Source organism: Eleginops maclovinus, chromosome 19 (genome assembly GCF_036324505.1).
Source record: "Eleginops maclovinus isolate JMC-PN-2008 ecotype Puerto Natales chromosome 19, JC_Emac_rtc_rv5, whole genome shotgun sequence".
Classification (NCBI taxonomy): Eukaryota; Metazoa; Chordata; class Actinopteri; order Perciformes; family Eleginopidae; genus Eleginops; species Eleginops maclovinus.
In genome coordinates, this window is record NC_086367.1 from 3,339,551 (window position 1) to 3,365,401 (window position 25,851).

The 25,851-nt window shown below is 38.9% G+C and overlaps 3 protein-coding genes across 4 annotated transcripts in view; 2 read left to right on the forward strand and 1 right to left on the reverse strand.

Annotated features, from left to right (window-relative positions):
* atp10d (ATPase phospholipid transporting 10D) overlaps positions 1-7,687 on the forward strand; it is a 53,187-nt gene extending 45,500 nt beyond the window's left edge. For both annotated transcript variants that reach the window (XM_063908686.1, XM_063908687.1), the window contains 5 exons: positions 1,370-1,561; positions 1,849-1,929; positions 3,957-4,061; positions 4,168-4,355; positions 5,021-7,687. In XM_063908686.1, the coding sequence (XP_063764756.1) occupies positions 1,370-1,561; positions 1,849-1,929; positions 3,957-4,061; positions 4,168-4,355; positions 5,021-5,192 (738 nt within the window). In that variant the 3' untranslated portion in view covers positions 5,193-7,687. The remainder of the gene's footprint in view (positions 1-1,369; positions 1,562-1,848; positions 1,930-3,956; positions 4,062-4,167; positions 4,356-5,020) is intronic.
* A 780-nt stretch (positions 7,688-8,467) lies between these two features.
* Positions 8,468-21,189, forward strand: dapp1 (dual adaptor of phosphotyrosine and 3-phosphoinositides). Its single transcript, XM_063908593.1, has 9 exons — positions 8,468-8,575; positions 12,504-12,626; positions 13,142-13,275; positions 14,143-14,273; positions 14,972-15,019; positions 15,111-15,173; positions 15,325-15,410; positions 19,768-19,855; positions 20,223-21,189. Exons 1-9 carry the CDS (start codon positions 8,526-8,528, stop codon positions 20,244-20,246), a joined length of 747 nt encoding a protein of 248 aa, XP_063764663.1. The 5' UTR covers positions 8,468-8,525; the 3' UTR covers positions 20,247-21,189.
* Positions 21,190-21,852: 663 nt separating this feature from the next.
* On the reverse strand, positions 21,853-25,671 carry lamtor3 (late endosomal/lysosomal adaptor, MAPK and MTOR activator 3). Its single transcript, XM_063908594.1, has 7 exons — positions 25,549-25,671; positions 24,963-24,995; positions 24,220-24,254; positions 24,072-24,130; positions 23,029-23,162; positions 22,804-22,867; positions 21,853-22,110 (listed from the first exon to the last, which is right to left on the reverse strand). Exons 2-7 carry the CDS (start codon positions 24,969-24,971, stop codon positions 22,037-22,039), a joined length of 375 nt encoding a protein of 124 aa, XP_063764664.1. The 5' UTR covers positions 24,972-24,995; positions 25,549-25,671; the 3' UTR covers positions 21,853-22,036.
* Positions 25,672-25,851: the final 180 nt, after the last annotated feature.

Sequence of the window (25,851 nt, forward strand, 5' to 3'; positions counted from 1 at the left end):
GTGAAATACTGGGAGAATATAGCCTGGTCAGATGAGTCCAAAATTGAACTCTTTGGATGCCATAATACACACCTTGTTTGGAGGTCAAATGGCACTGCACATCACCCCAGAAACACCATACCAACAGTGAAGTTTGGAGGTGGGAACATCATGGTGTGGGGCTGTTTCTCAGCATACGGCACTGCCACACTTCATATAATTGAAGGAAGGAAAAATGGAAAAATGTACAGAGACATTCTTGCTAAAAATCTGCTGCCATATACCAGGATGATTAAGATGAAACGAGGGTGGACATTTCAGCAAGACAATGATCCCGAACACACAGCCAAGGAAACTCTCAATTGGTTTCAGAGAAAGAAAATAAAGCTGCTAGAATGGCCCAGCCAATCACCGGACTTGAATCCAATAGAATATCTATGGAAAGAACTGAAGATCAGAGTTCATAGAAGAGGCCCTGTTTGTGTGGAAGCATGGGCCAAAATCACAACTGAGCAATGCATCCGACTAGTTTCTCCATTCAAGGCTTTTATACGAAGTATTAAATACATTTCAGCAAGCGCGTTCAATACTTTTTCCCTGTGTCATTCCATTTTAATACACATAACGTAATTTATGGACATTTATGGTTTGATTGCTTTGCATGTGTGGATTGAATGGGTTGTTACCGACATCTGATGAAAACTTCATGTCAATAGCACCTTTAGAAATATATTTACTGAGAAAAATGGTGAACTGTTCAATACTTATTTTATCTGCTTTTTCAGCTCGCCACTGTATATTGCAGACAATAGGTTGGGTCGTGTCACGTGGGGGGGAGTTCAATGTATAGCCAGCCAACATTTTGGTTATGACATCAGCAAATATGGATCAGCTCGTTTGTACCCCCGTTTTTAGAGATGTGGGTAAGGAGTAAAAGAGAGAGGGTTGTATTTTCTGACCCTTTGTGTGTCTCCTTAGACACCGGGGACACATATTTATGTATAGAAGACATCAAAAAGAGCATTTTATATAATAGGGGACCTTTAAACTTTCTTCTCATGTTACATTTCTCAGGATTTTACCTGTTTGACTGGGTATTTGTTATGTAACAGCTCTCTTGACTAAACACTTGTGATTTTTCTTGTTATTTTGTCCTTTTTATGACATGCCTTGAATCTCAAATGTTGTAGTTTGACACGTTTCTCCCACTATTAGACCCATCTCATACATTGTGATACTGTATGTGTTCTGCTGTGATTGAAGTGTTTTCTTCCAAGACAAAAGAGAAAAATCGACAAAACAATTGTGTATTCACACACATACAGTTTGTGCGACCTTCAAACAGAGGATCATCAGCTCCTCATTCATATCGTCTACATGTGTGTTGCAGATGTTTGTGAATCTGCTGTTCTGGTATCAGTGCTTCTGTGGCTTCTCTGGGAGCGTTATGACCAGCGCCTGGGTGCTCATCCTCTTCAACCTGCTCTTCACCTCTGTGCCTCCTCTTATCTGCGGCGTGCTGGACCGACACACTGCCGCACACACACTGATGGAGCTACCCCAGCTCTACAGCGCCTCTAAGGTGACTGAACACACAAACAACTATTTAATTTAATTAATTTTTCCCACAGTAATTCAGTTTTCCTGAGGAATGACAGAGACTATCTCAACATTAATGATCTGAAAGGGGCGCACCAGATAACCTTTATATCATTGGCTTCTCAGAAATCTAGTACAGTGGTGCAGTGATGACATATTGTAGTAGGCCAACCCAGAAGTTAGCATTGCAAGGGCTCCCTCGACAAACAAATCATGAGATTTATTTTTGGGAATATTGCAGAAAATAAGCTCTGTTGTGTGTCTCTGCAGGTCTCTGTTCCCAGCATGTTCTGGATCACAGTCCTGGATGCCTTTTACCAAAGCCTCGTCTGCTTCTTTGTGCCTTACTTTGTAAGTACAACGTGTCAACCCAACTTCATTGCTGCTCCTGACATGGTGGGCAGGGGTCTCAGTTATAACCCCTAAGTAGGAACAGTACGCAACTTCCGTTTCAAACATTGTGATTTGATAAAAACAAACTTGACAGGAAAATGTGCGCACCTATAGTGTATATAACATTTATTTCACTTCATATCACACCTATACCTCATAGATATTCAAACATGCAGTGTTGTTTGTGCTTATAAGCCATGACTGTAGAAATATTTTTTTTGTAGAATATGTTTTTAAATGAGACACGTGGTGATTAGCAGCCTGTCAAAGCCTCTACCTGTGTGTCTATTGGGGTGCCCCTGTACTTACATGTGTTGATTTGAGTGCATAGGTACATACCATTGCCAAATGTACTATGAATACCCTGAAGGTGCGCTCAAAACAGTCAAAAAGTTAAGATGGAACACCGGACACTTCTCACACTGAAAAATTGCCACTTGTTTGGCTCGCCTGGTCTTTTTGGTAAAAATGCTATTCAAACATGAACCTTGTGCTGCTTCATCAAGTAATATACATGTTTGTATGCATAACAAAGTAAGCCATCATATGTAGGCTACAGGGATGTCACATGGATGTACATATTAATGACACCATAAGTACAAAAGAAAAAACAAGACAAAAATGTTATCACTCAGAAATGTATTCAAATCTCATAGTGAAAAGTAGTCTTCAAGTCTTTTGACATAAGAAAATAGTTATTTCAAGTCTTTGTGACCATGGGGAGAAAAGAAAATATTTCAAAGCAAACCAAAATCAATATGTATTTACAATATTTGCAAAAAAAGCCATGGCCCTTTTATATCAAGTGTTGCCATTTTTCAAAGCAGTTTCTGTCCGAAACAAGCCAGAAGGCCTCCGTACACGGTCTACACCTCCAGGGGGGACACTGGCTGGCCTGCATGGTCTGCATACAACAACAACAAAGTTTTATGCAGCCCCAAAAACAGATGCGCAACCACCGCAATTATGGTTGCTGTAGTGAACACAGCACTAAACTAATAAAAGTCACTTGTGTTTTCTATATTTAACATCCCACTATACTTGTGTTGAAAAGAAGCCAGCATACATTTTATTGGGATAATTGATAATTGTAATGATTTGGTGACGCAAACAATTACGTTGCAATTGGCACTTCTTGTGAGTGCACCGCAGCCACGTGCGTTTTAAGCAGTGGGGAAACGTCAGGGCCCTCAAATGCCGAAGTACCACAAAATTAAGAAAAAACGTGGATTTTTGTATCTTCAAGGAGTTTTGAGAGGCATTTTTATACATCTGTATGACAGGAACATATAGGGGGAAGTTATTTTCAATGTAGTCCGCCGTGCCGACTTAATTCATTCTGCCTATAACTGCATGCCCAAATTAATCAATATATTTTTAATTAGCTGTGCCGGCTTCAACAAAATTGTCTGTGTATTGTTCCAAAATGCAAGAATCGCTGTCCATTGTTACTTGGCTGTGGGCGCTTTGTCATGACAGGTGTTCATAAATTGTGTTTTGTGTGGTAGAGGGGGGGCAATCATTCATGGGTTTTGCACCACAGGCCATTGTTTCAATATATCGCTGAAGTACACGCAGCTTGTGTGATGATTATTTGTATTTGTAATGTGTAAATAAAACGTGGTGCTTGATAAATAAGTTGTTTTTGTAACAACTCTTTCTCTCTATGTTGCATCGATAAGGCTCGACTAGCATCTTAAGGCTAGAGGTTGGTTTTTTTTCCGACGAGGGCAGGGGGTCAGAGGACCTACGTATAAAAGTCACGGCTCGCCACTGTTTTTAAGACAAGGCTACATGGTTTGAATTCCCACAGTGCACAAGGGTTCACATGACGGTGTACTTAAGGGAAGTACCCAGAATGAGAAATGCTCTTCTTATGGGTACTGTCCCTCTACACTGCTAGGAAGGCTTTTTGTTATCAGAAAAAATATGATGGCATCGAATTTGACATCTCCAGGTAATAACTCAAGTGTTGTGATTTGCAGGCATTTGCAGGGTCAAACGTTGGTGTGCTGACCTTTGGCTCTCCCATCAACGCCTCCTGCCTCCTCATCATCCTGCTGCACCAGGTCATCGAGAGCCCCACTCTGGTCAGACACCGCTGTTACAGCTGCTAGCCACTCAAGTCAATAATTGTTTGGTGTTCTGTAAGGAAAGTAGGAGTGTGTGACATTAACTCTGTGTGTGGTGTTGCAGACGTGGATCCATGCGCTGGTGTTGGTGCTCAGTGCTGTCTCCTACTTCGGCTTCGTGCTGCTCTTCAGTTTGTTCTGTGTGACTTGCAGCCCCCCCACCAACCCTCTGGGGGTGGAAACACTCCAAATGTCCGAGCCACTTTTCTACATCATATGTGCTGTTACTACTGTGACAGCGCTGATACCCAGGTACACACACGGCATGTTAACAAGCACAACACTGAGCACTGAATCAACAGGTCGAGACCGGTCCGTTTAAATAATCTCCACCACTTTAGGATTGTTGAAGGGTGAATGCTATTAAAGAAAAAAGCTAATGTTGGACTGTAAACAAACTACATGAAGGTCGCTTGACTTCACTTCAGCATCGCTATGCCAGACAGCTAAAGCTCAGCGTGAGGACATTTACTAGCCTCACTTAGTCTCTTGTTGACCGCCATTTTTGAAATTCTCTGGTTGGGTAAATTTACTTATCTATTTAATGTCGTAAAAAAAAAACTTGAATATCTCTTTTGTTTACCACAGATTTATTTTGGGCAGCTATACCAAAAACTAAAAAAATTGACTTTGAGACAAGCGAACCGGAATGGTAGCTGACTAATTTCCGGGTTTTAGGACTCATTCCTACACCACTCTATATGAAATGCAATGCACTGTATATTATGTATACTAATGACATCATAGAGTTCATTTAGTTATTGTCTTGTTTGACCTTGTGCCTCCCCTCCTCTGACATTAGTGCAAAGTCATAGAATTACTCCAACATATATTAAATCTTTATTCATATCATCATATACCTGTGATGAGCTCAAATTAGCCGACACTGACAGCGTCTGTCCACTTCTCCTCTGCAGGCTGCTGTTTCGAGCTCTGTTCAACACCTGTCATCCCTCTGCTGTTCTGAAATCAGCTCAGACGGACAGAATGGATTCTGAGAATTATGGGAAGAAAATGCAGCGCTGGAATCTGAGCCGGCCCAAAAACAGGCTGCCAGTGTGTGCAGACAACCTGGGCCTGGAGCCCTGAACATACACATTCTCCTGACCTTCATGCAAACATACAGTACACACACACACACACACACACACACACACACACACACACACACACACACACACACACACACACACACACACACACACGTAGAAAGAGCTGACAGTTCACAAGACATGCTGGATGTAATGATGATCATCTGACCAATCCACTCACCAGCTATTTATTTAACAATGATCATTTTGCTACATGCAAGCAAACAAATAACTTTGGCAAAAATAATCTAAAAGAGAATGGGACATATTTTTATCAGATGAGTATGTGTTTAATATCTAAAAATGTGTGAAGGACAAGCTGTGAATCATGACATCATGTCAAATCATGAATCTTCTGACATTGGTCATAAATTAGTTAGACCAAACTTCACACTTTGACATGTATAATATATGACAAAGTGTTTCCTTTTTTTTTATTCAGAGGTGTTATTGACGCTGCAGAGTGCATACGCAGATCAGAATCAGAAGGATGTGATATGAGCCAAATCACTGTTTTGCTGTATATGTTATAGATAACTCAGTTATAGAATGAGTTATAATATGGCTCATGAAGACATGTGATCAGGCCTATGAATCAGAATTTAGCTGTAATGAGATTTATTTTTTGCCAGATGGAGGACATAGTGTAAACACTGATAATGGTATCGTACTGGCTGACATTTTAACATAAAGCACTAGCATCCCAGTGGAGTGCTATGTGTGCCCCCCTATGAATGTAAGTAATATTTATTGGCACTGTGGTCCACCAATCTGGCTTTTAAGCTGTTGCTGGAGATACCCGACTTTGTATTTAGTTTGTCATCGCATTGTGCTGGTTCGCAAGTAGCATGTGGCAAAGTAAGCCATGCGTTTATGTACTTGAACTATTAGGTAGAAAATCTGCTGTCAACAATGTTGTTCCTCTTTAGGGGTTCATATACTCCAAGGGCCTAAGTACACTCTGGCACAACCTAAAACATTCTTAAAATCTGAGCGCTGTTGGAATGTACTTTGGGATATTCATAGCAGCTCACTCTTAGATCAGAGTGCCAAGCGCAGTGTATGTGCGATAGAGATAGAGCACATGTGGAAGTTACTTTTTTTGCCATACTATTTAACCAAACACTTAGCTATCTAGCTGGCTTACGTTTTCACAAAATTTGCTAAAGTTAGCAATAGCCTTCATTTTCTAATTGATAGTAATAGCTTGCTAGCTTACATTTTCTCAACATTAGCTAACATTAGCAAGCCTACATTTTTTTTACTTAGTTTCATACGCACATTGTCTACTGGCTATCATGTAGCAAGATAATCGTCTCTTATGTTGTCATCCTCAGGCACTCACTATATTTTTTACATTTTTCTTTAAAACATTCTTACTCACCTGTTACTAAATTCATGTAGGAATAGAACACTGTGTTTCTTTGAACAACAGCACCCTCACTTTAGTGTAGACTGACATGCAATAAACGAAAACATGGAATAACTCAGTTGTCATAGAGATGGTTAGTTTATGTTAATAATCAAGATTGGCTAAGTCCTTTTGAAAGAAACCTTTCAGTTTGGATGTGAGCAAAGAGATCGTGTACTGACTTTGTGTTGCTGCACTCTCTATCTGTACATAAAAACATGAAGGTGCTAAGTGGGAGCAAAGCCTCAAGGCAGAGCTGTTCCAACGATGATAACAGACATCACATCGAGATTTAAAGGTGATTTTGTTCCAAGAAGCCCTGAACCTGTAGTTTGACCTGTCACTCTTTTTATATGTTTTATATTTCAACAAAAATTGAAATATTGCGGATTATTTACATCATAACTGCAGTGCAAGAAATACAGTGATTCATTGTTAAAGGGCAGGTTAAGTTAAGTTGTGTTTAACCTCTAGAAAAACAAATCACCTTTAGTTTTTTCGTATTGTTTTCAAATGCAGTTTTACATTGTTAGAAATATTTCTTAATGTTTGGGGTTTTTTTGCTTTTAAAGCACTGATTGTTTTCAATGCATTGGAAATGAATTCAGTTTTGATGAACGCTGTGATGGATTGCACCACAAATGTGCTTAGTGTGTAAAAATGAGTAGAAACTGGTGGATTGCTTGGATGTTAGAAACATACATTGACATCTGTATAATGTCAAAAAGACTGGTGTTAGCTGCAAGACATTAGACATCATTTGGGATGAGACAGGGTTGTTGTAGATGGTATATGAAATGGTTTATAATATTTTAACAAAGACCATCTTAGATAATTAATCATCAACCAATGAAGCAATCACTAACGATGTGCCCAATGAGTTTTATGTAGTCGTTGGTGCAGCCTGACTTTATGCAAATCTGACAACATGAGGCCTTAAATTCGATGCAATACTTTCACATGTGAGTGTTACTACTAAATTGCATAGATTTTTATATTGTGTAAATTGTTCTTTTGGATGTATGATACACATTTTCCTTTTTGCTGTTTCAGACTTTGCAATAAACAAACTATAGTTCAGATCTTGTGTATGATGATGTTGCCTTTTAAGATGTGCCTTATATTGTTGTATAAATGTTGTTATGCTGATTCTAGTACCGTTTTCACCCCTTTCTTATATTTAAATCACATATGGACGTTACTTTATATATATATATATATATATATATATATATTCACATGATAGAGCACATGTGGAATTCAATTTATTTGTGTTAAGAAGTTTATGTAGGTCTTCTAGCACCAGGTTGGCCTTTTTCATATTTCAAAAACATGCACATAGAAATAACTTTGTCTAAATCAGTATTTCCTCTAGGCAGAGGTTGAAGAAGTACTCCAAATATGTAATTCAAAGAAAGGAACAATACTACAATGTAAAAATACTCAGTTACAACTAAAATCCCTGCATTCAAACTGTAATTAAGTAAAAAAACAAAAGTATTGGCATAAAAATATACGTTAAGTACCAATGTTATAATGCAGACTGGCCAATTTAAGCACAATATATTTAAAATGTATAAAGATTGTTGGTGCCTTTTTATGTACACTTTAATGTTGCACTAAAAGAAAAGTACTGTTGATTTGAATTACCTTATCTACAACTGGGGGTAGTTTAATAATATATGATGAACTATTTGTTGATTTTTATTTTTTATTGATAACCTAAATCTGAGAATTAATTAAATATGTAAATAAAAATACTCAAGTAAAGTAGCTCACAGTAAAGTACAATACTTGAGTAAATGTACTTAGTTAAACCACTGCCTCTAGGCGTGTCTGACTGAGTTGTCAGCTTTCACTATGTGCGCGTGTGGGTGTGTGTATGTCAAAGCGACACACTGACTGAGACCTCAGAGAGAGATGAGTTTCTACAGTGACGACTCCTGTACCGACGAGTTAGAGACTTTAGGGTAAGCCTGCGTTTTGACTTTAATGTATTTCTTTGCAAAAAGGTACTTAACCAACGGGAGGTGAACGAGACGCTTCAGGAAACGGGTCACGAGCGCCAATTGAAACTGTACCAGAATCCGTTTGAAATGAATGGATTTTAAAACTATTCTTAGTCATCACCAACATAAAGAATGTTTCGATAATATTTTAACAAGATTCAAAAACAGTAGCCTGTCTTAGTTGATTCGACATTATATAATTGATTATTAGTCATAAATGACCGTAACTTCTCCATTTTTCTCAACGCTCGCGACTGTAAGAATTCCTACACGACTACTACTGAAAAGGATTTGCATATAGCTCAACAATCAGCCTCTTGAGATTGCTTACTGTTTGCTATTTCTGTGGACCTCTTAAGGTAGCCGAACCTACAAAAATATAATTTATAAGAAATTAATTATATCTAAAGAAAAATAATATAATATATTATATAATCATAATAATATATGTTTGAGTTAAATTATGTTCCGTCACAATACACAGGCAGCATTAAAGTCTATTGGTGGTACTCAGATTTTACACTTAAGTGAAATTAGCAGTAAAAGTCATGCATTCAAAATGTTTCTAATATTTGAGTAAAAGTACTTGTTATGGCCTATTTTAGAATCATAAATACGAAATGACTGGAATATGAGTATTGATGCATTAAAGTGTCTATTACAGTTTGAAAAGGTGGAGCTTATTTAATTTAATTTATATACTGCTGCTGTTACCTATACGAATGTCAGTGTTTGTTTATAAGTAGATTTATAGCTATTTAGTATTAGCTAACCATCTTAATCTGTAGGGTAACTAGTAAAGCTATCTGATCAATATAGTTGAGTAAAAGTTGTTGCTATGACAAATGAGCAGTAAAAAGAAATACCCAGTTAAAGTACAAGTCAAATTTGAAATATTTATTATAAATATTAGTATATTATCTCAGTAAATGTACTTTACTTACACCACTGTTAGGAAGCAACATGAAACAAATCTATTCACACTGAGTGACATCATTCTTTTTCAGCTGTGTCTTAGTCTGTGCCCCATAAACATTAGAAACACCTGTCAGTAATATAGAACCACCATTAACGTCACTCAATGATAAGGACATAATGTGCGGCATTGAACATTATGAGCTATTAAATAGATTAAAACAGAGATTTCTGGGGATCTGTGGGCCGGTAATGCTTTGTGATTTCCTGTTTTTTACACTCAGCAACTCTTAATGCAAATAGTGAATTTTCACTTCCCCTTATTCGTTTCCTTTGCATGCTTTCACATTCCTCCTTTCTTTAAAACTGTTAAGTAAACTCATTAAAGATTGGGCAACTTTCGCTCAATTTTCATTTGCCTTCAGTACTCTGGGCGTTTCCCAAAGTCAAGAAAGCATAGTGAAGTTAGCTAGTTTTCACAAATATTTTGCGCCGTATTACGTTATTCATATAATATAAATGCACAAAATTCATTAAGCTGAAAGAGCTGTGGGATTATTCAAACATTTTTGCAACGTATGGATACGTATTTTTGCATGAATTGTATGCAAACGTAGCTGGTGTATAAACAAACTACTCTCACCAATAACAATTTCAACAATTAAAATATTAACCACTGGCATTGCCATGATTACAACTTAGCCGGTACCGATGTTGATGCAGAGATGTAAAGATCGCGAGTTAATGAAGAGAAAGGAAAGGATTTACAGTGTTAAAGACGCTTGCCCGCCACTGTTACTCGCTCACAAGATTACCGATTAGTGCGCATTTCCTGACCTATATATATATATATTTCAAGATTTTCAAGGGAGATGGAGCTAATGCCGGCTGCACACTACATGCGGAAAATGACTCCGGTGGCCGGAATACGCCATCTAGTGGACACCGTACTACCTAAAAAAATAATCCGTACAAGTCGAGGCTCCGGTAAAAAAAAAAAAAAAAACATGGCGGACGGGTCTGAGAAAATCATCCTGGCGGTTTCAGGGCACCGGGTGCTGTACGACCTGTCCGCAGAGGGATACAGAAATATAAACATCAAAGCTATGGCGTGGGAGGATGTAGCACGCACGGCAGGCAAGACAGGTCCGTTCAAATCTTTTGGTTGGTTTATTATGACGCCGATGTCACGATAGCATAGCTAGCGCTGCTAGCGCAGCATAGCTATCGTTTTAGCTGTGGTAAGCAACAAATTGAGAACATCAACCTTTATTTACATTAAATACAGTAGCATTTAATTTACACTTCAAATTATGAATGAAAAATATTCACAATTACACTTGTAATGTTGTTTTTATTATTATAACAGCAAAGTAATTTACGTTTGTTTATTGGCACCATAGCAACAACAACTTCCGGTCCTACCAGCCGTACGGTCGAGCTTTGCGGTTGACCGGAGGAGTTCAATATTTTTAACGTATGCGGAGGGCCTCGGATGCGGTGTTTCTTCCGCACCGCTCTCGACCGGAGCTGATCGCATACGGAGTGCGGATCTCCATTGACATTGAATGACTTCCGGTCAAATCGGATACGTATTACCGCATGTAGTGTGCAGCCGGCATAAATGGTAGCCTGGTCCTGCCGGACTCTCGTACTACATTTCATTTGTACAGAGAGTCTGGGCACTCCCCATTGGCAAGTGTTTTTTACTTGAAGGCGGGTAATCTGTTGAAGTTTAAAACTATTGGATCTGCCCAGTGCCACTCTGCCATAACCAATTGCTAACGTTTGGTCGTGACGTATGTCATGCGCGGCAGCGTTGCCACAACGGACCGATTGGCTTCGCTCGCATCTTTCTCCGCCGCCATCGCTGAGCTACAACTCAAACTTGCGCACGACCTCAACGTCATCGTTCTTAGCCACTCACTCTGTTGCTACCTAGCGCTACCTAGTGTTCGGAGCGCTGGAGTTTGGAACGACTCGCTAGGGTTGGCTTCCGCTTTTAATACTGCGTTTCCGCTTTTATCCTTTATCCTCACCTTATATTTACTCTTCAGGTTGTCCCATTTCTTTTTTGCCTGAACTGGAGTGACCTGGTCTTCCAAGCTCATATGCTCAATCAAAGTGCTATCAACATATAAGTAAATTATATAAATTACAATTACATAGGTACATTACAAACATTGCAAATTATTGGTGCATTTGTCTAACAACATTTAATCCCGCAAGAGCTTCTCACTGATAGCCATTAATGGCCTTATCCCTCCCCCCGTAAATAGATGATTGTGCACCACCCTCAGGCGCACAAAAGTTTCGGTTTGCTGGGCTGTCCCTAAAAAAAGAGTAAACACAAACATATATATATATATATATATCAGTCTGATCAGACCAGAGTGAGATCACAGAATGATGGTTCACATCTGATGTTGTGTACATATTGAAAAATGGGATCCAGAAGCCATTCACAAGTTTAAATCATTCAAGATTTTGATGCTGGGTGGTAGATTGGACATGATATTCTCTACGAAAAATAATATTAAGAATATATTACAGATCGGAATATACTAATGCCGATGTTAGCCCTATTTTCTCTCTTTGGCTCATTGGCAAATAAAGTCAAAAATTGCAGTTGGTACACCCTTAATTACAGGACTTTATAACCTCAATTAAATATAATTATAAATTAGAATGTCCATTTTATTTAAATTCTTGATGCAACCATAATAATATTACATTTCCACTGTACAGTAACGCTCCATGAGGCTCATTTGTATAATTGGTCTTATAATAAAAATGTGATTGATTTCCTTTGAGCCAAGAGGCCTTTAGATACACTGTGGGTTACAAACGTTCTACTGCAAGAGGGTGGCAAATTAGACGACTTCTCAAAAGAAAATTGAATAGATCAACATTGCCTCTGAGTGCACCACAGTACTACAGAGTTACAGGGCAATTGTGGTTTGTTGTGTTGAAGGTGGTACCACCATGACCTGTCCCGCCATGCAGCAGAGGCTCTCCTCCTGTCCAATGGGACTGATGGAAGTTATCTCCTGAGGAACAGTAATGAGGGAGAGGGCTGCTTCGCTCTGTCTGTCAGGTCAGTTCGCTGGTGACACACACTTATTCTGAAGGAAAGAGTACACCTCTGTGGAAGTTAGTACAACAGGTGTAAAAATGCAAGGCTGATACAATCGGTCAGTCGACCTCTAAATAGATTGGTTGTTAGCCTTTATGAAGGTTGATCAAATAAGCTGAACAGCTAAGGCAGAACAGGCAAAACGATATGAGCTGCTAAAATGTACTTTCTTAAGTTTGTCTCCATGTGTGTTACCATTTTAAAGTTTTATTTCAATCAATTTGAATCTGATCGGTCGGAACCCCTGGTCTTGCCTACTAGGGGGATATAATAGTGTCCACAAAAAACATTGTGTGTTAATATGCCCCTTGTCTTTCAGCTACTTGCTCACATGTTGCATGTCAAAAGCTATTACCAGGATAGTAATTCATCTGAAAATACTTATACAATACTAAGATTACTTACCTACATTTGATTTATTTTGCATGTGAACAACTTAAATACTAAATATGGTTTGTTTGTCATCTGGCTCACAGGGCGAAGGATTCTGTCAAACATTTCCACGTGACACGCAAAGATAACGGCTACGTGTTTGGCTTCAACGAATACCCAACCCTTCAGGACTTTGTCAATCACTTTGCTAACCAGCCTCTGCTGGGCAGTGACGCAGGTAAGTTCCAACCAACTGCATGATACCTGCAAATACAGCAAAATAAGACATACCTCTGCTTCAATTCTTCACTAGTGAAGGTTTATACTATAAATCACTTTAATTCCATTACAAGTTTGTCTTACAAAGGTGCAAACAGCTTAAATATAAACAGGCAGAAGTGTGAAGTAGAGTATGTTAACAGGAGAAATGCTGAAAGAATTAAAGATTGTTTAATAGATGCCATAAAGCTGGTCGGGGCGGAGATACTTAAACCTGAGAGGCATGGACTCAAAGATTGATTTCAGACTGATCTCTGGCTGATCTCGGACTGATCTCAGGCTGATCTCTGGCTGATCTCTATGATCACAGGCTGATCTCAGACTGATCTCAGACTGATCTCTGGCTGATCTCTATGATCACAGGCTGATCTCTAGCTGATCACAGGCTGATCTTAGGCTAAATTTAAACAGATCTCAGGCTGAGAAAGGCAAACGTCCCGCCACACAATTACTGCAGCTTTTTGCTCATTACCTCCTAGCAGGGGTTCAGCTTTCGAGAGAAGGATCAGACATGTTGTCCTTTGTAGGAAACATTAATTTTGTGTTTTACTCCAGAGGTTAAAGAAAATTCCATTTTGAGAGATTAATTTGAATATTTGAATTTATGTGGAGATATACAGTATGTCAGAGCATTATCAGAATCAGGCTTATTGCCAAGTATGTTTACACACATAATGAATTTGCTTTGGTAGTTAATGGTGCAGGATGAATACAGAAAGAGGAATTAACTTGTTTAAAAAAAGGAAAAACTTTGACTACAAGATCAACATTTTAAATACATGTTTAATCTTCAGGCGTGTAACTCCCCCCTCTGCTTCTAAACCAGGAACTCTGATGGTGCTGAAGAGTCCGTATCCGTGGCGGGTGGAGGAGCCATCCATCTACGAGTCAGTGCGAGTTCACACAGCAGTACAGACGGGCCGCACGGAAAACGACCTGGTGCCCACCGCCCCATCGGTATGACAGCAGCTGATTCCAGAATATTTCAAATACCGCTGTGATGTGAGCAAAGTTACCAGCTCCAGCTTAAGACAGGAATTTGACCCGCTGGACCTCTTTCTGGACTTAATTTGCTTATTTTTGTTTATTGGGTAGCATTTTCTATATAGACTGCATACAAAGCACGTATCCTTCCTAATATCAATCTAAGTATCTAAGTAAGATCAATACTCCTTAGCAACGGGCACTTGGTGAAGTTTTTAAATCGGGAAAAACTTGGAAAGATTAATAGAGCTACAACAGTTGTACAGTATATTGTGGTCAAAGGTTCTTGTTCAGCAGACGTTAGATAGAGGTTAATACTTCCGCCATGACACCAGCTGGATTCATGTCATGGGACTTCCATACTTGACTTGACTTACTGAAATACCTTTCATGCGAGCCAGGCCAACGTGTCATTGTCAATATCAGTCAGACAACGGTATCCATTTGCAGACCGCATAGCACTCTCAAGTCAAATGCTAAGGTACAACAATTCTGCAGCTCAACATTGAAGGCCTCACCACTGCCAAGATCAATGCAAATGAACAACTTCACTGATGAAGAACCCAGAAAAGCTAGTCAGTTGAGTGAAGATGATTTTGGCCCAGATCAAGGTTTGCTGTGAATCCGAATTATCTTGAAAGTTAGTACTAACTTGAAGCATGTGTTTGCAGCTAGGCACAAAGGAAGGCTATCTGTTGAAACAAGGAGCATTTATTAAGGTAAGAACATCGCCAAACAAGTGTACCAGGAGCTTGTACACAACAAGACAAGACCTTCTGTATCTGATCAGACTTGTAATCCTTTGTGCAGAACTGGAAACAGAGATGGTTCACACTCAACAGATATGACCTCAAATACTTCAAAGACAAAATGGTGAGTCTCTCATTAGCCTCATGGCAACACTTCAAATATTTTATTAGAGTATTTGGCTAGTATTGAGTTTAATCTGCTGTCAGTCCCAGACAATCACTATCAGGGTTTGTGAGGGTATGTGTGAGCTCTACAGTGTGTGTCTGTGTTGCAGTGTGAGGAACCCATTCGGACCCTGGACCTCAGAGGCTTATCTGCAGTACAGTTTGACTACTCTCAGGACAGAGTCAACTGTTTCTGGTAAGTGATGTAGTGGTAAGACCTTATTCAGCACTAAGAGGTTGCATTAGTGAGTGTGTGTTTGGGGTGACTTGAAGGTAGATGGCCTTCCACCAATCAGAAGGCCATTGGTGTGATCTTCAGACCTTGCAGTCAACATGTCAAAGTGACATTGAGCAAGATACATAACTGCAGAACTCCCAAATGCCTTTCTTGAGCAGTTGGCACCTTGTATGGCAGCCTCTAACCCTAACCCTACCATAACATCTTCCAATGAAAGCTGCTTATCATTTTAAATAAAGTCACTTAGAGTTATTTTTCTGGCTAACTGGGTTGTTGTACAGGCAAAGGGTTTCAGGGCTAAACACTATGGTGTCCAATAATTCTGATGGATTTTCCATGCTGTAGCCCATTAAAGCCCAATAAAAAAGTTCCATTCTTAGGTCAGGTTCAATCAGCTGATGAGGACCTAGCGATGTGTTTGAAAGCTCTTGAACATCAGGACTGAAATGCCATGTTTAACTTACAATGTCGAGATACATAATCAGTATATTGAGAGTAGGGTTGTAAATCAATTAAAATATTTAATCACGATTAATGGAATTTTTGTCAAGCAGTGAATCTCAAATGAATTGATCCATTAAGGATTTCAGACCTTATCGGCTTTGCTTGCTTCATGAAAAGTGAGTTGAATATTTGTGAAACGCTCCCGAATCTGATTTTAGGCACACCAGATATGTAGTTGTCAATACCGATACCAGTGAGATTCAAAGATTTTTGATATCAAAAATGTGTATTAAATTCCTGCTTTTAATAAAATAGAAAAACTTGCAATAGTAGTTTTAATAATAGTTGCTTAGAGCTGGTGTAACAAAGTTAAACATGTCATAATTCTTTCTCTTATACCTATTCAAGATTCAAAGGTGTATTGCATGGTGTTGGAGCTGTGTGTGGCCACGCTGTCGTGTGTGAACAGGGAGTAGAGAAGATGACCGAGCACACAGCCTTGAGGGACTCCGGTGTTGAGGATTAATAGTGCTGTAAAATTTCTCACCGTTTGTACATTTCACAAAATGCAGTTTAAACACGTTGTGATAACAATAATTTAACCTTCCACCTTTACTCATTTTTACAGTAAAGACCTTGAACACTTCATAATGTGTCTTACTGGCTTCCTCGCTCCGGTAACATTAGCTGATAGCCGTTAGCTCTGTTATTTAGCCGAGTAGGACTGTGCTGCCCTGTGCCTTATTCTTAAAAGGATGTTATAAAGGTGGTACATTTGTATTAAGAAGCAATGGTGTGCATCATAAAGCAGTTGCTGAGTGTAGCGTCTGGTCAATAAGGCTCCTCCCTCCTGCCATCCCAATTCTGAAATAGGAAATATCCTACATATTTAATTGACAAAATAATTTAAAGATTTAATAACTGAAATTGAGAATTGTACAACAGATAATAAAAGCTCACACAAAGTGAATGAAGCATGCTATTTTATTAAAGAGCAAGAGACAAATATAGGCAATTCATTTCTTTTTTGTTCACAACTTTTTATTGTTATTTTTGATGAATTCATATTAACAGAAAGAGCATGTATACACATACAGATATCGTTTTAAATTAAACTTAAATAAATTCATGGTATATTGTGCATGTACATACACCCGGTAATTTGCAAATAAAATACATATATACATTAACTTAGATTGCCATTACATGCACAAGCAGATACAGACGTACACCTGCACACACGTATACAAAACTTAATCCTTTACACACGCACGAACGTACGCATGCACAAAAGCATGCATGCACACACATTCACACAATATAAGTGTATTCAGTACCCTTATTTCCCTCCCTGGTGAGTGATCTTCAGCCCCCTCTAAAATGTATTCGAGGTAATACCATCATTTTAATGATTGAGATCCTGGCATCAAAAGATATCGGTCTCGATATCCACTTCCCCAAATCTACTTTGATCTTATTTAAAACTGTACTGTAATTATTGATAACTGTGGTTTCTAGAGTTGGGAAAATATCAATTCCAAGATATTTAAATTGATTTACCACTGGGATATTGAATTGGGTCAAATCATCACCAGAGCAACTTTTTTTGCCCATTTATTTTGTACCCTGAGATGCTACTGAAACCGGAAAATAACTTACTGATATGAGTAAGTGACTGTGAGAGTTTACTAATGAAGAGAAGTACTTCATCTGCATAAAGTGATGTATGGTGAATGGTGGAGTTTATTGTAAAAGGTGCAATATTGGTGGATTGGCGCAGTTTTTGAGCCAGAGGCTCTAGGGATAAAACAAATAATAGGGGAGACAGTGGGCATCCCTGGCGAGAACCTCTACAGATGTGAAAATGTGGTGAACAAGTATTGCCTGATAACACCATTGCGCCTGAGTTTTTGTAGAGAACTTTAATATATTTAATAAATTGTTTGCCGAGACCCATGTGACCTAATAGGGCCCAGAGATAATCCCATTCTAGTCTGTCAAATGCCTTCGCGGCATCAAGAGTTAAAATTCCGCATGTAGTAAGAAAACCTGGGGAATCTGGAGTGGAATAGAATATGTAATAATCTCCTTAGATTATCTGAGCTAAAGCGGCCTTTCACAAAGCCTGTTTGATCAAAGTGAACAAGTTTCCCTAGGTATTTGTTAAGGCGATGTGCTAGTACTTTAGCATATATCTTCATGTCTACATTAATAATGAAATAGGCCGGTAGCTAGTACATAATGTTGGGTCTTTATGTTTTTTAAGAAGCAATGATATTAATGCTGTATTTGTTTGCTTTAGGAAAGAGCCCTTTCTAATAGACATATTTATCATTTCTAGAAGCATGGGACCCAATTCAGAATAAAAGTGAATATACATCTCAATGGGAATACCATCTGGGCCAGGAGATTTAGCTAAATTCATTTCTTGTACTGATTCCCATAATTCATTTAAGGAAATGTCTGCCCCTAAATCTGCTGCTTCTGTTTCAGATAATTTTCCCATGTTTAAGTCAGTGAGAGAAGTATTATATCTGTCTTTACTGAAATGTATTCAGATTTGTAAAGTGTCTTATAGAAACATGAAAAAGCTGCATTAATTTCAGCTGGAGTAGTCTATATTGCCGCCTGGAGATTGTATTGCAGAAACGCATGCCCGTCGCTCATTGGAGCGGAGCCGAAGGGCTAACTGGTGTGAGGGCCTACTACCAGTAAAATAATGATGTTCTGTAGACTGCTGAATTAAGAACTCAGCTTTTGTTCTCAATAATACATTTAGCTCATTTTTCACCATGCTAAACTCACCCGCTCGTAAAGAGCAAAAGGGTATTTGTTGTGCTTTCTCCAGAGATGCCAACCGTCGCTCCAACTCAACCATTCTTTGCTGACGAGAGTGATTTAAAAAGCAGGACAATGATGTAACATTATCTTTTGTAAACCCCTTAATAGCCTCCCAAATATAACTGAAATCTTCCACTGATTCCACATTTTGAGAGATAAATTCCTGCAGTTTTGCTTTAAATTGGCAACAGAAATCATTATTAGATATTAAAGTAGTGTTGAACCTCCAGCGGGATGCTTTTTGTTTAGTAGATGATAGTAGACATTTTACTTTGATTGCATGGTGGTCGGACAGTGAAGCCAAAATAATATCAGCTGTCTGTACTACTGGGCAAAGTGTCTTCGACACAAAAATGTAATCTATTCTTGAGTATGATTTATGTCTGTTGGGAAAAAAAGGTATACTCTTTGGCCACTGGATTAAAAAATCTCCAAATATCCAACAGGTTGAGATCTAACATACATTGCTGCAAAGCCCTGGAACTGGACAGAACCACTCGCTGAATGATTCGATAGGCAATTAATTTCTGATGACAGCAACCCTATGAAGAGATAAGCCACAGCACTGCTCTGAGGCAACTTCCCCATGGCAGTCACATACCATATCTGTGTTTAAAGAAAAGGGGAAGTAGTTCATTAAGAGAAGGAAATGGCGGTGGGAGGGAAAGGTTCACGTTGACTGAAGGGTAGCTGTGGATTTACAGAGGTTACCACTTTTACCCTTCACACACAGTCCACTGTTGCTCAGTTATCAGTCTAAACCGCAGGATAACAGGGTTTGTGTTACAACCCACATGTTATGGCCGTGATTTACTTTTAGTCATTGAGTGACTGCTGAGGCTCATGGGTTATATTGAAGCCTTTAAACGACTGAAAGAAAAATCAGTAAAAAAGAAATTGTCGTGAACCTCTCCTTTGACCCTGAGGACAGGCCTAACCAAGGCCTAACCAAGGTTCATGACTCTGACTCAAGAGATGAGATCAAATGCCCTGGGTTAAAACTGGTGTCCTCCCCTCTTTGTGTCCACAGCTTAGTGTTTCCTGAAAGGACATTTTATCTCTGTGCAAAGACGGGAGTGGAGGCAGATGAGTGGATCAAGATCCTGAGGTGGAAAATGGTGAGTTTGTTCAGAATGAAAGTGCAACTCAAACTGATGAAGGGCCTATGTCTTTCACTTCAGATCATAGTGTAGCAAAGAGGAGAGAAAAGAGCTACAGAACTTTTGTGAAGGTTAAAGGGAAAGTAGATGATTACAACAATACAAAACGTGAGTAATTAGTCATTCAGCTTGTGTCACATGAACCCACATCCTAAAGTCAACCACTGATCCTCTGCTGGTTAAACGCACATCTCTTTGTGGCAGCAGCACTTTAATGCTCACTTGGCTTACAACTGGTAAGCTCACAGGGCTGGGATCAGTTGCTTTGTCATTGAAGATGCTTTGGATAGAAGCTAAATGTAATGAATGTATTCTCTTTTTTTAGTCACAGATAAGCAAAGGTCGGTGACAGCTGTGAGCAAAGCGCCAGGAGATGAGGACGGCCATAGAGGAAGGAACAATGAAGGAGAGCACATGAAGAGTATAGCATCAAATTTAGGCTGGCCTGGATGTGGCTCGGTCACTAGCGTTTGTTTTTACATTGAATGATTGGCATATATTTTGAGCTACTTCAAAGATATTTGCTAGCATGAATCCATGAGAGCGTCTCTCAGTACTTCCTGAATTAAATGTGTCTTTGGTTACATTCTTGAAATAAGGTCTGTGGGCAATACAAACTTAACAGATTTTTGTTACACATGAAATAGGTCAGTGAAAACCCCACTGATGGATGTTGAAGCCTACATATCATAAAAACAAGAAAGAAGTGACTAATTGAGAATGCTATCATCAGGTCAAATGCTAGCCGCCTTTAGCTTAGCGTTGGTGATGTGGAGATTATTCTGCAGAAAGAAATGTGTATCAAAAACATGTGTTTGACACATACATTATTTTCTCCACTGTTCCAAAACCACATGGAGAAATCTCATTGCTTGCTGCCGATAGAGCCCTTGTGATGCTAACGTCTGGGTTAGCCTACGACATTTCTGCCCCACTCTTAAGGACACCGCTAAAGCTGATCACTCTTACACAAAAGTGCCAAACATTAATCATATAATTCTATGCCGTTTTTACAGAAATACAATTTCCATAACAACATTGAGTCTGGATTGTATTACCTGCTCACTGAAACTCAATGTGCAGTTTCTTCTTTAGCCAAGTCATGTAATCGTAAAGAGTATGGATAGTACCAAAGTGTCAGGAGAAAGGTTGATGCAGCGGGACGGACATTTAATAAGGATAGTAAATACATGTTTGTGCCTTACCGAGGATTTCTTCTTTGCCACTCGGCAGTCACGGCACACATTTGTTTTTGTTGGCAAACTCTTTTTTTTAATAAATTGTCAAAAATATTGAAATGAGTACTTGCAATTATTTCCCCTAAACTTCTGCTTTCAGAGCTCGATATCAATTAAGTCTAAAACCAGGAGTAATCGGATGTAGAGACACTATGTATTATGGCAAAAATATATAAATCCCATTGGCTTTTAGTAGAGGGAACACTTGTAATTCGATCTTCTGGATCGGCATAGAAAATTAGTCATTACTGAACAAATCAATAAATGAAGATGTAGTCAGGTGACCTGTGCCCATGCTTATGTCACCAGTCAGCTGAGCAGGGGAAAATCAACATGCTAACTGTCAAATAAATACCAACGGTAAATTAAAGTTTAATGTAGCACCTACCCAACAGAACTTTACACTGTCAGTTAGGTATAATAATATATCTTCCTTATTTTTGCATTGCCAGACCATAATACAGGAACAAAATGCACATTTCTGGCACTTCCTGTTTATTCAGATTTTTTGAATAATTGTATATTTCCGCACACTGTAACGTTTACATATTAAACTACATAGTGAGAGAGAGAGAGAGAGAGAGAGGAGAGAAATGCAACTGAGAAGGTTTGAACTCCCTCTAAAATACATGGAAAGTCATCATATTCCTTCCCCTCACAAATACGGGGTTAGAAATGTGTGTTTTAACATGACAACATTAACAATAAAAAAGATGATTGAAGTTGTTCGCAGTAAACATTTATTGGGTGTTGCTGATGTTTGATTGGACATATAAACATGGTTGTGTCTGTTAAAAAGCTGATCAGAAGCAGAAAGGAGTAGAAAGCAAAGTCAACAGATGGAGACGTGAAGAGGAGTTCCATCATAATGTAACGTGATGAAGAGGAGGTCTGTTGGAGCTTATGTGACCTCCACCACCTGCCTCAGCTCCTCTATGAGGGGGGCCAACTCCTTCTCCAGACTCATGATGAGACCTGAGGACACACAATGCGCCGCACGCTTACTTCAGGCTCCGTAAGATTAAGCATACATTTATTTTTGAAAGTGTTTATACTGACTTAAATGATCCCTTTGGGTCTTCTATGTTCATTATTGTTTACAACATGTTGCTAAATTACACCATGCTTTTACTGGATTGTCAAAAAAAGCAATTATAAATGTAAGATTTATAAGGTTTCTTTAGTTACAGAGCTTAAAGGTCCCCTATTGCACTTGTTTTCAACAGTATATTACAGGTCTCAGATATATACAAATCCCATAAACCCCTCTGTTTCAGCCCTGTTCCTAAAGTGCTGATTCAGTGTCTGTAGCTTTAAATGCTAATGAACTGCGGCTGGCCGCGCCCCTCTGAGAGATGACTGGTTTAAAAAACCCACAATGGTGCTGTAGGAGGAGATTCAGGTGATAAGGTGGGCGGGTGTTCCCTTGGTTGGTAATTAGCTAATGGCTGCACAACCCCAAAAAAACATTGTGACATCACAAAGTGACCAAATCTGATCATCTCATTTTCAGACAGGTTTTTACAGAGATGGATCAGGACAACAAGTGGATATTTGCATAATAGGTGACCTTTAAGCAATACTGGATTAACTTGTTGAAAAACCTCCCTGATCAATCATAATATCTGTGATTGATTATTCTTGACTGATCCTTTGAAGAGATTGTACCTGTGTTGGCGTTGCTGCCGGCGATGAAGCTGATGACCAGTGGTAACCTGTTGAACTGCACGATCTGCTCAACAGAGAAAATACAAGTTAGTCCAAAATCCTTAAGGAGAGTAAATCAGAGCTCATTATGGGCTGTCGAATGACGGCTTGGCGCGTATGTGTAGGCGTTGAATATAACAGTGTGTGTGAGCTGCTGCTGTGTCAGTCTGGAGACGGAGCGGAGACCTGGTAGGTGTTGTAGTAGCAGATGATGCTCTTGTTCTTGGACAGGCCCAGCTTGCTGCCCTGATCTGTGGCTAGAGCGAAGGTGGACAGGAAGCCCGGCCTCAGAGCGTGCACCGGGGCGTTGTCATTGGCAACTGCAGGGACACAGAGGCAGTGTTACATACAAGAATCAGACAGACAGTGAACTGCTGCTCCCCCAGGACCGTTCAGATCAAATACAACATGCAGAACGCACACTGATGTAACCTACTAATCCCTTTGAGTCAAACACACTACTGACAGTCCACTACTGAATTTTAAATATAATGCAAACCTAAACCATGCCTCTTGACACAGAATAGTTATATTGTATATTAGTTTTACTACATTCTAGAACTAAAACAAAGCTTTATGTTTAATTGACAGGAGCATGCCTTAATTAAATTGTAACGAGCCAGACAGGCCTACATGTATTTGCTTTGCTTCATAAAACCTTTTACTCTGTTTCATTTTGTATGAGACAATGTAGGCTAGAGCTGGAGGAATTTATTTTGTTAGCTTGCACAATTATTACAATTTTGTTTTTGCGTTCTGGAATGCTGTTATTGAGGGGGCTTGTTTTATTTGAAAAAGCCTACTGTTCATCAAAATATAATTCCACATGCCTTGATGTCATTCTTTTTTACAGCCTTTCTCTAATTTGTCCAGGACAAGGAAATCTTCCTGGACACGTTGACAAGCACTTTTATTTAGGGTAAAGCTGGTGTGGACTCAAGGGTTGTTGGTTAGTAAACCAATATTCTATATTCCAACTCACTACAGATAACACTAAGTAGAGTATATACATGCCAAATATCACATGAGTGCTGCACTTTCATCAGGCCACTGCCATTGAGTGTTTATGGAACAGTTACATAACTAGGACTATAGGTGGAATACCCAACCCAGCAAAACCACATATCATGGATTAGTGTGGCTGTCCTTTACTGTGATTCGCAGTGGTAATACGTAGAGAGGAAAAGGAGTACACTCAATTCAGTCCAAGATGAGGAAAGTTTTCTTACCTTTGATAACTGGGACTCCATCCCTGTCTGTCACCACCACAGCATGCAGACCTTCCACACTGAAGGAGAACACACAGAAGATTGTACACAAAGCAGCCTTATAGATTTTCTGTTAACTTGGACATTAATGTGCATTTGTTGTACACACCTTTGCAGCTGTTTGTACAGGTATCTCTTCAAATCCTGTAGGAAAAATGTGTTGGATGGAAAACAACAAGTTAGACACATGTATTCAGATCACTTACGCAAGAAAAAAGTAATAACCATACTGTTAGAATATTCTGTTGAAAGTGAAAAAGTTGCTTTGGAAATGGAATTTAGGTAGAAGTAAGGTTATTATCAGCAAAATGTTGTTAAAGTATTAGATTTTAAAAAGTTACCCAATACAGAAAGAAGCAGAAACAAATGAAAAAAGAACTCAAAACTGGTCAAATTAAATTCAGAAATCTATTTGTTTATTAATGCATGTTAAAAAAATCGACTAAGCTTTCTTATATAAACTGTTGGCTAGTTTAATAACATACTTTGTGTTTTTTATGCAAAAATCTTTATTGTAAAGTCAATAGAAGTAATTGATTTGTCTCTTTGAGATGCGTTTGTATTTCTCTTTTGTGTGCACATGTTACTATCAGTCTATTGTGAAATATCTGAAAGCCATGCGTGTTGTGCATGTGTATTAGTATATAGTGTATTACTGTTAGCTCTCAACAGTGTGGAGCTACATGCTAACGTCATGTTACACAAACTCAAATTTTACGCCACAATATTGCCCTCACGCACTGTATGCTGCCCACAAGATGTAACGTTATATATCGTAAACAGTAAACGCGATATTTCATTTTGATAAACAACTCTATTACCTCTACGCACGCAAACGCACACACTACTCACATCAGCCATGATGAAACGCAGAGTGGTCAGCAGCTGTGGGGAGAAACAGCCTTCATTAAAGTTAACGTTAGCTTCATTGTTTGTTTATATAAGCAAACTGTGTGAAGGAACAGGCTCCATTACAGTGATGTTAGCTTTACCGTCTGTCAGTATAAGCTAACTGTATGAAAAATACGGACTCCATTCTCTGTCTCATTAAGTTAATTTAGGAGACACAGGCGTCATTAGCTTCACTATCTGTTAATATGCGTCAACTGTAGGGAGAAACGGGCTCTATAAGAGTAGCGTTGTCTTCCTTCTATATAATATAAGTGAAATTGAGAGGAACAGGCTCCATTAGAGTGACGTTAGCTTCAGTTTCTGCTGATATGAGTTAACTGTAGAAGGAAAACTCCAGAGTAAGGTTGACATGTTAGCTACTTAGCAAGATAACTTCCGATATTAGGTCTATTTAGGTTTTTTCTTTAATGAATACAGTTAAACTGGTACCTATAGTTAGGTTAACCTGTGCATGCGAAATGAGTTAAAATTATATACTAACAAACTACACAAAATAGAATCTAAAATACGAAATGGGTTCACATACCTTACACTCTACAGAAACACAACCACTAAGCAATCACATGACAGCTTGTAAAAATGTTGAGGAGAGTCACTGCTGCGCAACACCGCTGCCTGCGCAAATGCTTTCTTCTTCGTTGGTATTAATGCCCGACTAAAAACAGCTTTAAAAGGTGCTTCCCGCCATCTACTGTACCGGACATTGTAAAAGCGTTCACACAAAATGTAAGAAATAACAAAATACTTAATTCGTGGATTTAAAAAGAAAAACGTATATTCCTGATATTATACACGTTTGCTTTGAGCCTTAATTTAATGGTCCGACTGG

Coding starts and splice junctions, on each gene's coding strand:
- dapp1 (XM_063908593.1), top strand. CDS start 8,526: ATGAGTTTCTACAGTGACGACTCCTGTACCGACGAGTTAGAGACTTTA. Junction 8,576..12,503: donor GACGAGTTAGAGACTTTAGG/GTAAGCCTGCGT, acceptor GTTGTGTTGAAG/GTGGTACCACCATGACCTGT. Junction 13,276..14,142: donor TCTGCTGGGCAGTGACGCAG/GTAAGTTCCAAC, acceptor CTTCTAAACCAG/GAACTCTGATGGTGCTGAAG.
- lamtor3 (XM_063908594.1), bottom strand. Junction 24,131..24,219: donor CTGTACAAACAGCTGCAAAG/GTGTGTACAACA, acceptor GTTCTCCTTCAG/TGTGGAAGGTCTGCATGCTG. Junction 22,868..23,028: donor GCTACTACAACACCTACCAG/GTCTCCGCTCCG, acceptor TCTGTTGAGCAG/ATCGTGCAGTTCAACAGGTT.